At 39.1% G+C, this 12,964-nt stretch overlaps 1 protein-coding gene across 12 annotated transcripts in view; it reads right to left on the bottom strand.

Annotated features, from left to right (window-relative positions):
• Window positions 1–12,964, bottom strand: part of PBRM1 (polybromo 1) — a 67,223-nt gene that overhangs the window by 10,279 nt on the left and 43,980 nt on the right. For 10 of the 12 annotated variants that reach the window (XM_030502138.1, XM_030502134.1, XM_030502137.1 and 7 more), the window contains 5 exons: window positions 12,404–12,549; window positions 11,933–12,090; window positions 11,077–11,260; window positions 9,639–9,849; window positions 5,460–5,661 (listed from right to left, as the gene is read on the bottom strand). In XM_030502138.1, coding sequence (XP_030357998.1) covers window positions 5,460–5,661; window positions 9,639–9,849; window positions 11,077–11,260; window positions 11,933–12,090; window positions 12,404–12,549 — 901 coding nt within the window. Of the gene's footprint in view, window positions 1–1,466; window positions 1,626–5,092; window positions 5,386–5,459; window positions 5,662–9,638; window positions 9,850–11,076; window positions 11,261–11,932; window positions 12,091–12,403; window positions 12,550–12,964 lie in introns of those variants that run through there. The other 2 variants (XM_030502142.1, XM_030502141.1) reach the window with 2 other exon arrangements.

The following is a 12,964-nucleotide window of genomic DNA, read 5'->3' as shown; positions in this document are numbered from 1 at the left end:
GAAAAGCTTTAAGGAAGTGTTAATAGTATTATTGCCCATCAACACCTACCTCCAAAAATAGGAAAAGTGACTCAATGCCAAAAAAACAAGAACCAAACCAAGAAAACACAACCACAAGAGGATGACATTTCAACATATTCTAGATTGAGGTAGGTTACTCACAAAAAAGATCAGCACTACAGAACCCTTTTTTTCCCCTCTTTTTCTTAATACACGCACAGGTATGTGCAAACACACAAACCCACACACCAACTGCAAACAGTTCAGAGGAAAACTATCAAGAACAAAGTGAAAAAATATAAAAGAAAAATGCAACTCAGTTAAACAAATGCTTTGTCATCTGGAGACCATGAAGCAAATAAGGAATGTGCCTTCAGTTTAAACATCCATGCAGCCTATTTACTGAAAAGGGATTTAGAGACCGTGATGAAAAACGCTTCAGGCTGTCAGCTCTAAATACAGCCACAGCCTGGGAGATGCGAAAGAAAAAGAAAAATGACAAAAGAATATATGGAATAATTGGAATGCCTTAAGGGAAAGTTAAAAATAAAAACCCAAACTCAAAACAAAACCCCCTCCAAATGCTCATTTTTACCTACTTGGCACTATTTTGACCTTGACTGAAGTAATTAATTATTTTAATTAAAAATGGGGGAAAGAAAACCTATTAGGTTTTCTTTGAACCTATCAGCTCACAGCTAATTCATTTTCTCACCGATGTATGGCTGATTCCCATACAAGAATTTCCAGTGGACTACACTGTCTTCAGATCTGATCCTGGAAATAGCTACTCCAAGTATACCCCCTATGAACTTAAGTCAGATAACAACTGGTAATGAGCACAACACCCAGCAACAGGGACCTCGTGGAAGAGTTCTCCAAGCTCAGTTCTATTCTGAAAAATCAGCTGATAAAATCAGCAATGTTGGCATTTTGTATTTGTTTCTGCAATGGTTCTAGATCCTAGTCTGCTCTGCTTACTAGTGTCTGATCAGCAATGCTGTAAAGCCTTTGCTTGGATTTAAAATCAGGCTTGGATTCTGTGTGCCTCTCACCTTCCTGACAATAAACCCCAAAATAATAATTTGCCTCGTACTTTACCACTTCCACTGATGCTGCATGCACTAGAAAAGTATTCAGCTCACTCCCCTCCTGCCATGTTAACAGGGCTAAACATGAACTCTGCAAAGTGGAGTGAATAAACACGACTGCCCACAAACAGAACAGGACTACTGAACAAGGAGGACCCTTTTTCCCTGTATTTTCAACAGGCTACTCACTACTGGAACAAGTAATGTGGGACTACCAGGCTACCGCTGCGGTTATGTATATTCATTATGAAGAAAGACTGAAGAGGTTGAGCTTTTTCTTCCGTAAGAACAAAGTGACCCAAGAGAGTGTTCAGAGTTATGAAGGGGGTTGATATAGTGGATGAGGAAAAAATGGTCATAGCTCCTACGTTTTACCTGCAACGGGTGTCAACTGCTGATTGAGCATTCCCATTGGTGTTGGTGGCGGCACCACCCCCATAAGAGCCCCGACAGGAGTGCCTGCCCGGGGGGAGGAATTCTGCTGCTGTGCTGCTCGCTCTCTCTCCTGCTGCTCAGCAACTTTAGCTGCCCGCTCTGTAAAAGTATTTTAGATTTTCAGTTCTGTTTTGTAACCCAGAATTTCAAAATATTATCTGTTCATTAAAAAGGACTAGTCAAACACTGGCATAGTTTAGTCAAATATAAAGTAGAACAGATGAATCTTTGTTTTTTTATACAGCATATGATTTGATTTCATGTGGCTGCAGCTAAGACTTTTAGAGAACCTTTCATAAAAAATATTCCACAAAGTTTTATCTCTTTCTAAAAAAAAAATAATTATATAAATAAATAATAAAATAAAAATTTTAAAAGTCAAAGAACAAATTTGATAATAACACCAGTGTTACCAACATGTAGCAGCAGTCCAGCACTAGGCTTGGTCCGCACTTGGAAAACAAGGCAAAACGTTTCCTCTTTTGACACCACTGGTTCAGCTCAACCAGTTGCAGCCAAGGCCAGCAGCGCTCATGTAGATCCGCTACCAGCCGCTGAAGGGATTTTATGCACCATGTCTACCAGTTGTGCCCTAAAGTAAGATGCAAATAGCAGACAGCAGTGCCAGCTGGTGGCCCCTTTATTCTTGGGCTCCCCATATATTTTACTACTGATGCAGCTGAAAAGTGGTGGCAAAGCTGGGAAGCATTTGGGAAGTTTCTCTAGTGTAGAGAGGTCCTTAAGTGTTTGGAACATAACAAGCAGCAGTTTGATGAACCAAAAATACTTTTCTCTGCCTTTTTCTGTCAGTTTCCCCATTTGGTCCCCTTCAAGCTATTATTTCCTTTTTTTTTTTGGTGCTGAAGATGTCTAACTCACATTGTGCTGCTCACTGGAGGTCATGTGTGTCCTTTGTACGATGAATCTGGTCATTATCTCAACCAAGTTTCTCACTGTGACTGCAAGAACAAAAGATCTACTGCAGGGGAATCTGACCAGAGGACAATTTGATATTAACGGAAGGGCAAAGGGTGATGGGAAGAAGAAAGAAAAAAAACCAAAACCCAAGCAAACGAAAAAAGGAGATCTACTGAATGCCCACTCAAGGTGCTTTGGGGGCATGCAAGTTGCTGATTTGTTCACTCTGAACGTTGTATCTGACTGACACAATGAGGAACAACAAAGAATAATGAATGCAGCATACATAGGCAAATCTTAATAACAGTGAATGAAGGGCTAGAAGTTTTCTTGCAGTTGGTGAAAGATGAAAACTGCCACTAAACCAGCAATCAAGGCCCTCTGTCAAACAAAGGCTAAGTAGTTCATCAAGGAGATTAAGTTATGCATCCTGCCATTGTTACTCATTATCTCTAGTATGACTTAAAACATCTATCACGCATTTGTCTCCTGTAGAACCTGTTTGTGCAGTTTATAGCACTATTTCCATACACTGAAAGACCAGTTTCATTTCCAAAGGCAATTTCTTCCTTCTTTTCACTCTGAAGAAGAGATGACGACGCACAGAAACTCCTAAATTGACTACAGGCAACTTACACGTGATTGAGCACAAAGCACACAAGACATTTAAAGGTAGATCCTGAAGTAGAAAAATTAGATAATCCTCTTCAGAGGAGAGCAAGCATTTGGGGAAAAGATGAAGCAGCTGTTCTGACTCTCACCTACTTCCGGCCAGCTATAAAAAATAGTCAGACAAAAGCAAAAGTTCTGGAGACACTCTGATGAATGAGAAATTACTGTTAGTGTTCAGCTTTGTCAGACTTCAGAGTGCTGAGATTTGAAGAAGGACCTGACGTAGGAGAGTACTTGAGTTTTATCCAGACTCTATCCATGCTGTGATTGCCATGGAACTAGCAGACGAAATGTCACTGCCAAAGGGAACTGTAGCAGGTGTCTAAAAGTTCAGCCTTAAGCATTCATCCTAATACTCAATACTAAACCCAAATCGTTTAGGACAGGACTTGAGACCATTCAAACAACATTTCCAACACATCTCAAGAGACAGGACAGAGACCTTCTGCTTTGAACAGAGCTTTTCCTCAAAACAGGCCTTTACCTCAATCCCATGCATTATTTTACTTTGAGGAGTTTTCACACTGCAGTTAGCCTTGCAGGCATTTCCAACACAGCCTATTCTTTGCTCAGCTGTTGCTAAAAAACAACTATTGCCCTGCACGTATACCAAATGAAATGTTCACTGGGTCAAAATGAATCTAAAATGCAAACTACTTTTCACCAGAACATGGAAAAGCATTTTTTCACTGAGATGTCAAACCATGCCTGTTCCCTGCTTCCTGGTGCACGTCCACACTAGAGAGCATGTGAATTTTGACTCATCACAGTGGAAGGAGAGGAGTTCCTCTCCTTTCACACTTGGTAAGCAAACACAGCTTGCACGCTTTGTAACCCCATCCCAACCCCTCAAAAAACAAAAGTAGGTCTAGTTCTGGGCAGACATCAAGCTAGAGAAAATGCAGCCCAAAAGCTTTGGAAAATTTTAATTGAGAAAGAGATTTAAAATGGAAGCACATAGGCAGTCATTAACACAGTGGACAAACAGTGGCTTCCTGCAGAAGTTCAAGATGTCAAGCTGCTCTAAGCTGGGAAGCAATGACATGCTAGCCATCCTACTGCTTAAGAATTAGGCTGTAAGGAGGGTTCTGGCAATAAAAAGATACCACATGCTCCTAGAGGGGTGTAAAAGGGAACTACAGCAGGAAAAAAGGCCACAGTACTTTCACAAAGAAAGAGCATTACCATTTCTCTTCACAGCAGTTGCAAAGAAAGCTTGCACATAGTTGAGTGGTGTTATATTACTCTCCAGAAGTGCAAAGAGGTAGTAGTGCAAATTCAGAAAGGACTGACGTGGCTGAGAGTGGAAAGTGATAGCATGCAAACTTCTAGTTTGAAAATCAAAGCTGCCTTTGAGTTATGAGTATTCAAAAAACATATCGAATCTCATTTTTAAAAAGCAAAGTTACAACTTCATTGGGCAATAACTTTCCAGGGTGGTGAAACTTTCCTATCCAAAGTAGCATTTCCTGCCAATAAAACTGCAACAGTTGCTTAAAAAATGGCTTTTATATTGGAAGTTTTGATACATTATTAACTAGAGTAATAACTATGGATGTTAAGCCAATGTATGTGTCTTGGTTAAGGGCCTGCTGTTAGGGATCAATTGTATTTTATTTTAATCAAATAAAGTTGGAACACAATGACCAGTATCAGGAGGGAAAAGGAGGGAAAAGGAGGGAAAAGGAAAAGGAGGGAAAAGGAGGGAAAAGGAGGGAAAAGGAGGGAAAAGGAGGGTCTCATGCCTATGAAATATTCCTAGGCTTACTTCAGGATATGAAACCTCTCAACAAAATCAGTTACAACAGTTGACTAAATCTGAGGCTGAACCGTAGAGGTCATATTTACAGTATCATAACAGATTCTGTATCCTTGATTTTATTCTACCAAAGCTTTTTAGGACTCTAAGTATTGTTAATCAAAGAACTCTTTCCCACTCCACTGTAAGCCTTTCTTACCTGACGCTACAACTCTGAAGAGCTTCTTGTCCAAAATTCCCCCCAGTCCTCCTTTAAGGAAACTTTCACAAACCATTTTTCCAACTGACTTCCAGCCCAGGGACTTCACACCCCTTTACTTCTAATTTGTCCCCATTTTCTTGGTCTTTGTTCATTTGGTTATTTGTGGCAAAGACATTCAAATTACCAGTTGTGCACTACATAACTTAAACATGCTCTTTGCTCCTCTTCAGTCATCTTTCAATATGAACTTCTCTTTAAGGTACGTCCAGAACACAAAAACAAGTATCTTCTTTTATTAAACCTGTCATCTGAATAACAGCAATGAAAGCATTCAGAAAGAAAAAAAAGCAGAAAAGAGTTTAGCATCTTAGTTTTTATTTACCTTCATATTCTGCTTTCTTTGTTGCTTCCAAGTTTCTCCATTCAGTTCCTACAAGCCTGCTGAGCTCTCCAAAAGAGTAATCTGGGTGCTGAGCTTTAATCACAGCTCTCATCTCGCTGCTAAATAAGATGTACCCACTCATGTTGATCTTCCTTTTTGATCCCTCCTTCTTGGTGCTGCCCTTAACAGACTTGGGAGTGGACTGTGAGAAAAAGCAGTTATGACCACAAGTGTACAAAAGAGAAGCTTCTCGACGTACAAAATTCAAAGCTGTAAGAAATAGTATTTTTAAATATTCCTAGAATTCTCTTGAACATAGTTGCACAAGAAACATCCTACCTTCCAGCCCCTAAAAACAGACTGCATCTACTGATGCATGACAAAATCATATGCACACACTTATGAAAAGTACACAGGGAAAAATAAAAAACATAAAAAATGACAATGTTCTGATGCTTTTCAACCCTTCCACACATTTATGACTGAGGATTTCAAAAATTCCCAGTAAGACAACACAAAGTGCTTACTATTAGCTAAGATCATTCCCAACTGAACAAGAGGACTAAGAAAGGCTGAGTAGCAAATAAATGATTATTGGGAATGCCAGAAGAGAATAAAAGTCATTGTGTTATGTCACAGATTTCACCCATTATGCTGTTCAGAAATACTGCCAACACGAGTAAAACATTTTATTTGCCGTTGCACATTTTAGGAAAATGCATTCCCCATTTTTTCCTCAGCCTTTGCAACCCCCACTCTTCCTGGCTCCATCTTCCACTCTTCTCATCCCTAAATGTTCTCTATTTTGCCTGCCAGGATTTCCTTTCTCTCTAGCGTTCCCCTCTCATTACATAAGTAGTCATTTCTCCCTGAAAAACCCAAAGCCCAGTTTTGCTGATCACTGTTTACCTGCACAACAGGTTCACATCACATTCTTATGTTGATGGTTAACAAAAATTCTGCTCCTTTGCTCTTCCCACCATGGATGCTCCTGTTGAGAGCTCCTTGATGTTTCAAAAAATTTCACCCATTCTGACAACCACTGAGATACCAGAGCAGGAACACCCTTTTTGAAGGCTCCTTCCACCTGTATTTGTCACAGGAGACCATAATTCTCCCATACTCTGATCACTAAGGTCCACAAATGTCTCATCATACCAAAACCTTCAAAAGGCCCTTCTCGTATCCCAAACATTACAAATTTCTCACATCTTGAAAAATGTAATTGTTTCCAAATACCTGGTGGGGAAAAAAGGAAAGAAAAATACATGCAATGCTTTTCTTCCTATCTTGAAATTCTGGTCACGTTACTAACTCCTCCTACTTGCCACTATGACCCCACTGTTCAATACTCTCATCTGAAAACAAAGCTTCAGCGATTATCAAGATGCTTAAAAAGTCTTGGTCATCAATTTAAGCTGGGCACTGGATAAATGGAGGCATACTTGTATGTTATTCCACACTTCCCTGTGTTCATTTTCAAACGGCATTCTGCCCTTAATGTTTCCATTATGAACCTAAAGACGCTACTTGTCTTTTTGGGAGGAAGTCTTCTAGGTTCGTCTCTAAGATGGAGGAAGCGAAGAAAACTCCACACAGGTTCTGGGATGACACACAGGGCACATAAAATTCATCAGGCAAGCCCACATTGGCAGATGGAGAGTTCTCAATTCAGAAACAAGAAAATCCAATAATATATTTGGTCTTTTATACATCTGCACTTAGACAGCTGCAAGGTTATCAGCTGGTTTTGCCTTTATAGTGCTTGCAACAGTTTTGGTAACAGTAATCTAATGTAAAAGCCTACCCATCAGTTTGGAAGGGCAAACAGGACCTTTGAGAAACTAAGAATTCTGAATTCAGTTCTTGTATTCCCCATTCTTTTACATCTCCAATACAACCATTTTGAAATGAACAGAGTCTTCTCCATTTGAGTCAGACAACTGCATATTCAGTTCTAGACATGTTAAGAGAAGAAACAGACAAGGACCCCCTTTTATGCCTTTTCTCATCCATATTGCTAAAGCAATAAATGAAGTTGCACATCTTTTTCTTTTTTAGGTTTGACTTGCTTCACAGCAAACTGCAGTGGGAGAGTATTATCCGCCTATTTGTTAAGCCCCACAATACCACTTATTCACTTGTCTTGACTCTTCTATGCTTAGGTGTACAAGAGCTTCTTTGTTATCAGAAGAAAAGAAATAAAGTTTAATAGTTCTGGGGTTTAACAGTTGTTAAATACAATTCCATACATTTAAAAGAAGATGAAGGAAACACATACCTTTTACCTAGGAGCTCTGTTTAAAGAGACACTTTTCACTTGGGACATAAATAAAACACATTATCTGAAGAAGAAAGTGTATTTCTGTGCTATATGTTAGTTATCTCTCCACCAGAGTTAAATGAATGCCAGCTCAGACACAACATGCCTCTTCTTTCCAAATCAGCAGTGTGAGGAATCTGCCAGGGCTCTTGTGTATCATCATTCACTTCTTAGCATGTACTGCTATTGATCCTTTTCAGTTTTCCTTATTTGGTTTGGGGGTTGGTTTGTTTGTGGTTTGGGTTTTTTTTTACTTCAAGTTCTAGACTTCAGAGTTCACATCCGTCTAAAGGTATATACACATATGTTGGATATATCCATTAAGCCTGAGTTTTCACCAGCTATCCTAAAAGCTCTGTAAGACTGTCCCATTACAAACAATTAAAAAAACCCAATGCAACTATCATCTTGCCTTTTTAATGAGATATTATTTATTAGTATTTAAATAAGACTTCTCAAGGGAATCTGGGCAAAACACACCTATGTAGAAAGACACAAAGCAAAGGAGATCAAAACACAGGGAATGCTGCAGAAAGCAGCTGGACACCTTTAATGTCCAATGATCCCTATTTAAACTGCTTTCAGCAGCTGCCATGTGCTTAACAATATAATAATTTGATTTATAAAAAGTTACCTTCCCCTTCCTGAAGCAGTACATTAGTTGATTAATGCTGGCAACATGCTTTCTATTTGTAATACTCTGCTACAGTTTTCATGCTACTTATGAAACTGAGCACATTAGAACAAGAGCAGTGAAACAACCTTGCACAGGAGAATGCATTTGGTGGTCTGCCCACATGGCAAAAAAACCACCATCAAACCAAGCTAAAGCTTTCAGTTTCATGAAGTCTTTTTCATGACATCCAAAGACAGTTACTTCTATTCAGGGGTCACATCTTTTCTTCACTCACCAATGAAGGTGGCACTTCATGGTCAATGTAACACAGCAGAAATCCATAACTGCTGGTTACAAAAGGGTCTGAAACTCCCTCCTGTTCCCAGCTGGTAATTCCCATTGCCTCTTTAATGCTGGCATTAGCTTGGATGTGGCAATATGATAAGACAGATAAAGGGTTTAATCCAGTTGCAAAGAAGCTTTTTTGGTAAGGTTAATTACCAGTTAAAGCAGTTCCTCTCCCTGCTTCAATACTCAGTTACATAAATACCAGGGCTAGTGTAAGAAACACAGCAGGAGAGGGAAGGGGATCAAAAGTCCCCCAGTTAAGCAGCAGCTATGACTCATGCCACATTCAAGTGGCATATAACCTCACACAATTACTCTTTTATTTCCTATACATTTATCAGCAAATTAATACTAGAGCTTCTGGGGCATCCAGTTCTTCTAATTTTTAAACAAGTTTTTATTTCCAAGTAAGAATGGTTAGCACTCAGTTCTAAAAAAGTGATTTTTTTTCCTTTCAGGATGATGCACAGCATTTTCTAAAAATGTAGCAGAACACCCAAAATGCCAGACTTTTTCAAAATCTAAGGAAAAGCTTAAGAATGGCTGTTAGGTAAATTGAGAATTATAATTAAACCCTTACATCCCAACTTCATATTTAATATAAGGACTTGATACTTCTGAGCAAGTATCATAGACAACCTACTCATTAGAAATAACATTAACGTATCATACAAAAATTATTTCCTTTAAAAATATTTTAATGGGCTTCAATATTGTCACCTGGATATCATATTGGATATGCCAAAACTGTTCTGTGTAATTTATCCCATGGTCTCATAAACTGCAATATAAATCTCTTATGTGTATATGATAAAATGTTACTGTTTCTTTGTTTATTTGGGTTGGGAAAAGAACATGGAACATTTAAAAGCTTCTCAAGGAAGATCCTTACCTGTGGTGGAGTATAAGGCATTATATCCAATTCACTAGTTAAGGGGGCCTGAAGCTGAGGCATAGAAGGTGTTTCCGTCATATCACCTTCCTCTTCTCCCATCTCTTCCATGTCCTCATCGCCTCCTTCTAACTCAGCAAATTTTGCTTCTAGCTGCTGAATCTTCTTTTCCAGTAGAGGAGATGGTTCCTTCTGAGGAACTATGGGTTTTCTGAAAGGTGGAGGAGGAAGAAAAAACGCAGATGAGAATATATTCATACTTTATAGGAGAGAGCATATATTTTGGAAGAGAAAACTAGTTTTTTCCTTCCCCATTGAGTAACATGGAAACAATGGTGACTTAGGTTGTGCCTGTGCCTCCTTTCAGAACACTAAGCAGAAATCATTCAGTGTCCATGACCAGTGTTTCATTTCAGTCACTTGTTAGAAGGATTTATTTATTTTCTTGAATTAGAAAGAATTTCAAAGCAGCAAATACTTCATTTTTTTTTATAGAAGGCAGTTAGCACCACATCTTCCTTGGATTTTAAATTTTATTTAAGTTAGAGCATAATATTTTTATTAATATCAATGTTCATCAACTGAAAAGCTATTTGCTACCCATAATGAGGACTGAAGTATTTTAAAGACATCCAGGAGAATTTACCAATCTGATAATGTAACTACTTTCCCTAAAGTCAGGAGAAGAAAAATAAGACATCCACTGGTATTAAGGCCATGAAAAGGCTGATGTTATCTGGATTTCTTCCCAAAGAGTGATTAGTCACAATTCATCTTCTCCTACAACTGCATCGTTTATATATGTACTGGGTCTGGCTGGGATGGTGTCAGTTTTCTGCATAGTAGCCTGATGGTGCTGTGTTTTGGACATGTGACCCCAACAGTGTTCATAACACATCGATGCGGTTGTTACTGCTGAACTCTGTTGGCACATTATCAAGGCCTTCTTCCCACTCTGCACCACTAGCAAGCAGGCTGGGGGTGGGCAATAAGGTGGGAGAGCAGACAACCACGACAGCTAAGCCAAACTGACCCAAGGAATATTCCATACCATATGACATTGTGCTCAGCAATTAAAGCTGGGGGAAAGCAGGAGGAAAGGGGGACATTCAGGATTATGGTGTTTGTCGTTCCAAGTAACCATTACGCATGCTGAGGCCCTGTTTTCCAGGAAACAGCAAAACATCTGCCCGCTTATGGAAAGCAGTGAATTAATTCCTTATTTTGCTTTGTTTGTGCGTGCAGCTTTGCTTCACTTACTGAACTGTCTTTATCTTGACCCAGTTTTGATTTCTTTTGCCCTTACGATTCTCTCCCCCATCCCACTGCAGGGGAATAAGCAAGTGGCTGGGTGGGGGCTTAGCTGCCAACCAGAGTTAGACCACCACAATACAGAAGAGTGCTCAGATGACCCCCCTCATTCCCATTACATTTTTACCTAAAATAGTATATTTCATCGTCTACAACTTTTGCAGAGAGTGAAAACCTCTTCAGCCCTTTAAATTTCTTCATTTGCTTGTCACTTTCATTGTAGCGGCTCTCACAAAGGAAAACATCGTTTTCAGAGATTTCTGTTGGTCTGCAGGAGAGGAAGTCTTTGAACGACAAAACTACACACTTTCCTGCAGAAAGGAAAGAGCTGGGTAAGAAGGCAGCCACACCTGCAGATGTTTTACAAGAAGTGTGGAAACTCAAGTTTTTGCCAGTGTTTTAAGTCTGGAAGATTCCTGGTATTGCATCTACAGAAAATACACCAATCGATATCCCAATCAAATAATGCCACTCACGAAAAACCTGCATGACTTAATGCAGCTTTTGGATTTGTTTAAAGAACACGAAAACCTGCAAAATAACAAAACCCCATGATCAGCAGTCAGTTAACTATATTTAGCACTGCATCATAACTACAAAACAAAGTACAGAGTCATCATCTCATGCAACAAACCAATTTTCAACCTCCTTCTGGACCGACTTTCCATGTAACACATACTGGAACAATTACATTAATAAGTGAGAATAAAGGAGTTTTCTGTTCTCTGGTTGCAGACAACATTCACTTTGATATCTTACATGTAACTCCCTTATTATAAAAAGGGCTTCTTTATAGTGAAAATTCTCATTACAGGTCCCAAAGATAGGAATGCATAGTAGAAATGGACTGAATAATCTCTCCTCCCCTGCTCAATATAAAAATAGAGTTCTTGGATTCAAGCCTACACATAGCTGTAAATCACTTCAGATCCTATAGGAAAAGAATGAGAGTGTCCATTGGATTTAAAGTTGTTAATAATTACCCAAAATGCAAGTCATCGGACAGGTCTCCTCCAAGTTACTCAAAAACACTTCCTTCTTGTAGAACATTTTAGTTGGTTCATGTTCAGTTTCTTCAGGATGTATAAAGATTGGACCAAAGAAATATGCAGCTCCATCACGCACCCACATCTTTTCAATTCTGGAAAGAAAACCAAACCACTGACATAAATGAAAGGCCATCCCTCAGAAATGAGACAGCTGGATGCACTACACTGTTCAGGAAGACAGTTAGTGAAAAACAATAGAGAAGAACAGCCTGTTCAACTGTACGACTGTACTACCTTTTTATTAGGCAGCTAAACTTCTATCTCGACCTATGAAGAGCTTGTAACATCTAGCTTCATTCAGAGGACGTTTCTTACCCATCCTCTTTTATACTTTTTGCAACAAGCCCATCTTTTATTCAAGTTATTTTTATAGATGCAAGTTGCAAATAAAGAAGTTGCACCTACCTTCCTACTCGAGGTCGCACTAACCCGTGTGATTTTATGAAGACACAATCCCCAACCTTAAGCCACATATCATTGTAGCAAAGCTGTTCGAAGTAATGGCAACCAGGTTCTCCATTGGACATTTCTACTGGAACATCTTCTTTGTCCTGCAGAAGAATATGCATTGAGAAACTTGTGGAAGAAAGAAAACCAAACACATAAAAAGATATCAGGTGCAAGTAAAAGCCTTTGCTCTATCTTTAAGTTACCAAAATACATAAACGCTATACAGAGCTGCACAGGCGAAAGTGAGGGGCCTTGAAATTTAAAAATGAAATAGAAAAGCCAAAGATACCCTCAATGTGTGTTGCAAGTTTTCCTATTTCACAAAGCTGTATTTTTGCCAGAACAGTAATTTACAGGTCCTTTTCTGTTCTACAGCTTCAGAGTTAACTGGCCAAGCCATGTCAGCTTATTTTGATGGTTTGTTTTAAAGCACAGTAACATGTTTAAGAGGCAAGTATTGAGCATACGGCCAAGTTAACATACAAAGAAATTTAATGATTCAACTCTCATAAACAA

Source organism: Strigops habroptila, chromosome 11, assembly GCF_004027225.2.
Source record: "Strigops habroptila isolate Jane chromosome 11, bStrHab1.2.pri, whole genome shotgun sequence".
Lineage (NCBI taxonomy): Eukaryota > Metazoa > Chordata > Aves > Psittaciformes > Psittacidae > Strigops > Strigops habroptila.
This window is presented reverse-complemented; position numbering and strand designations above follow the sequence as displayed.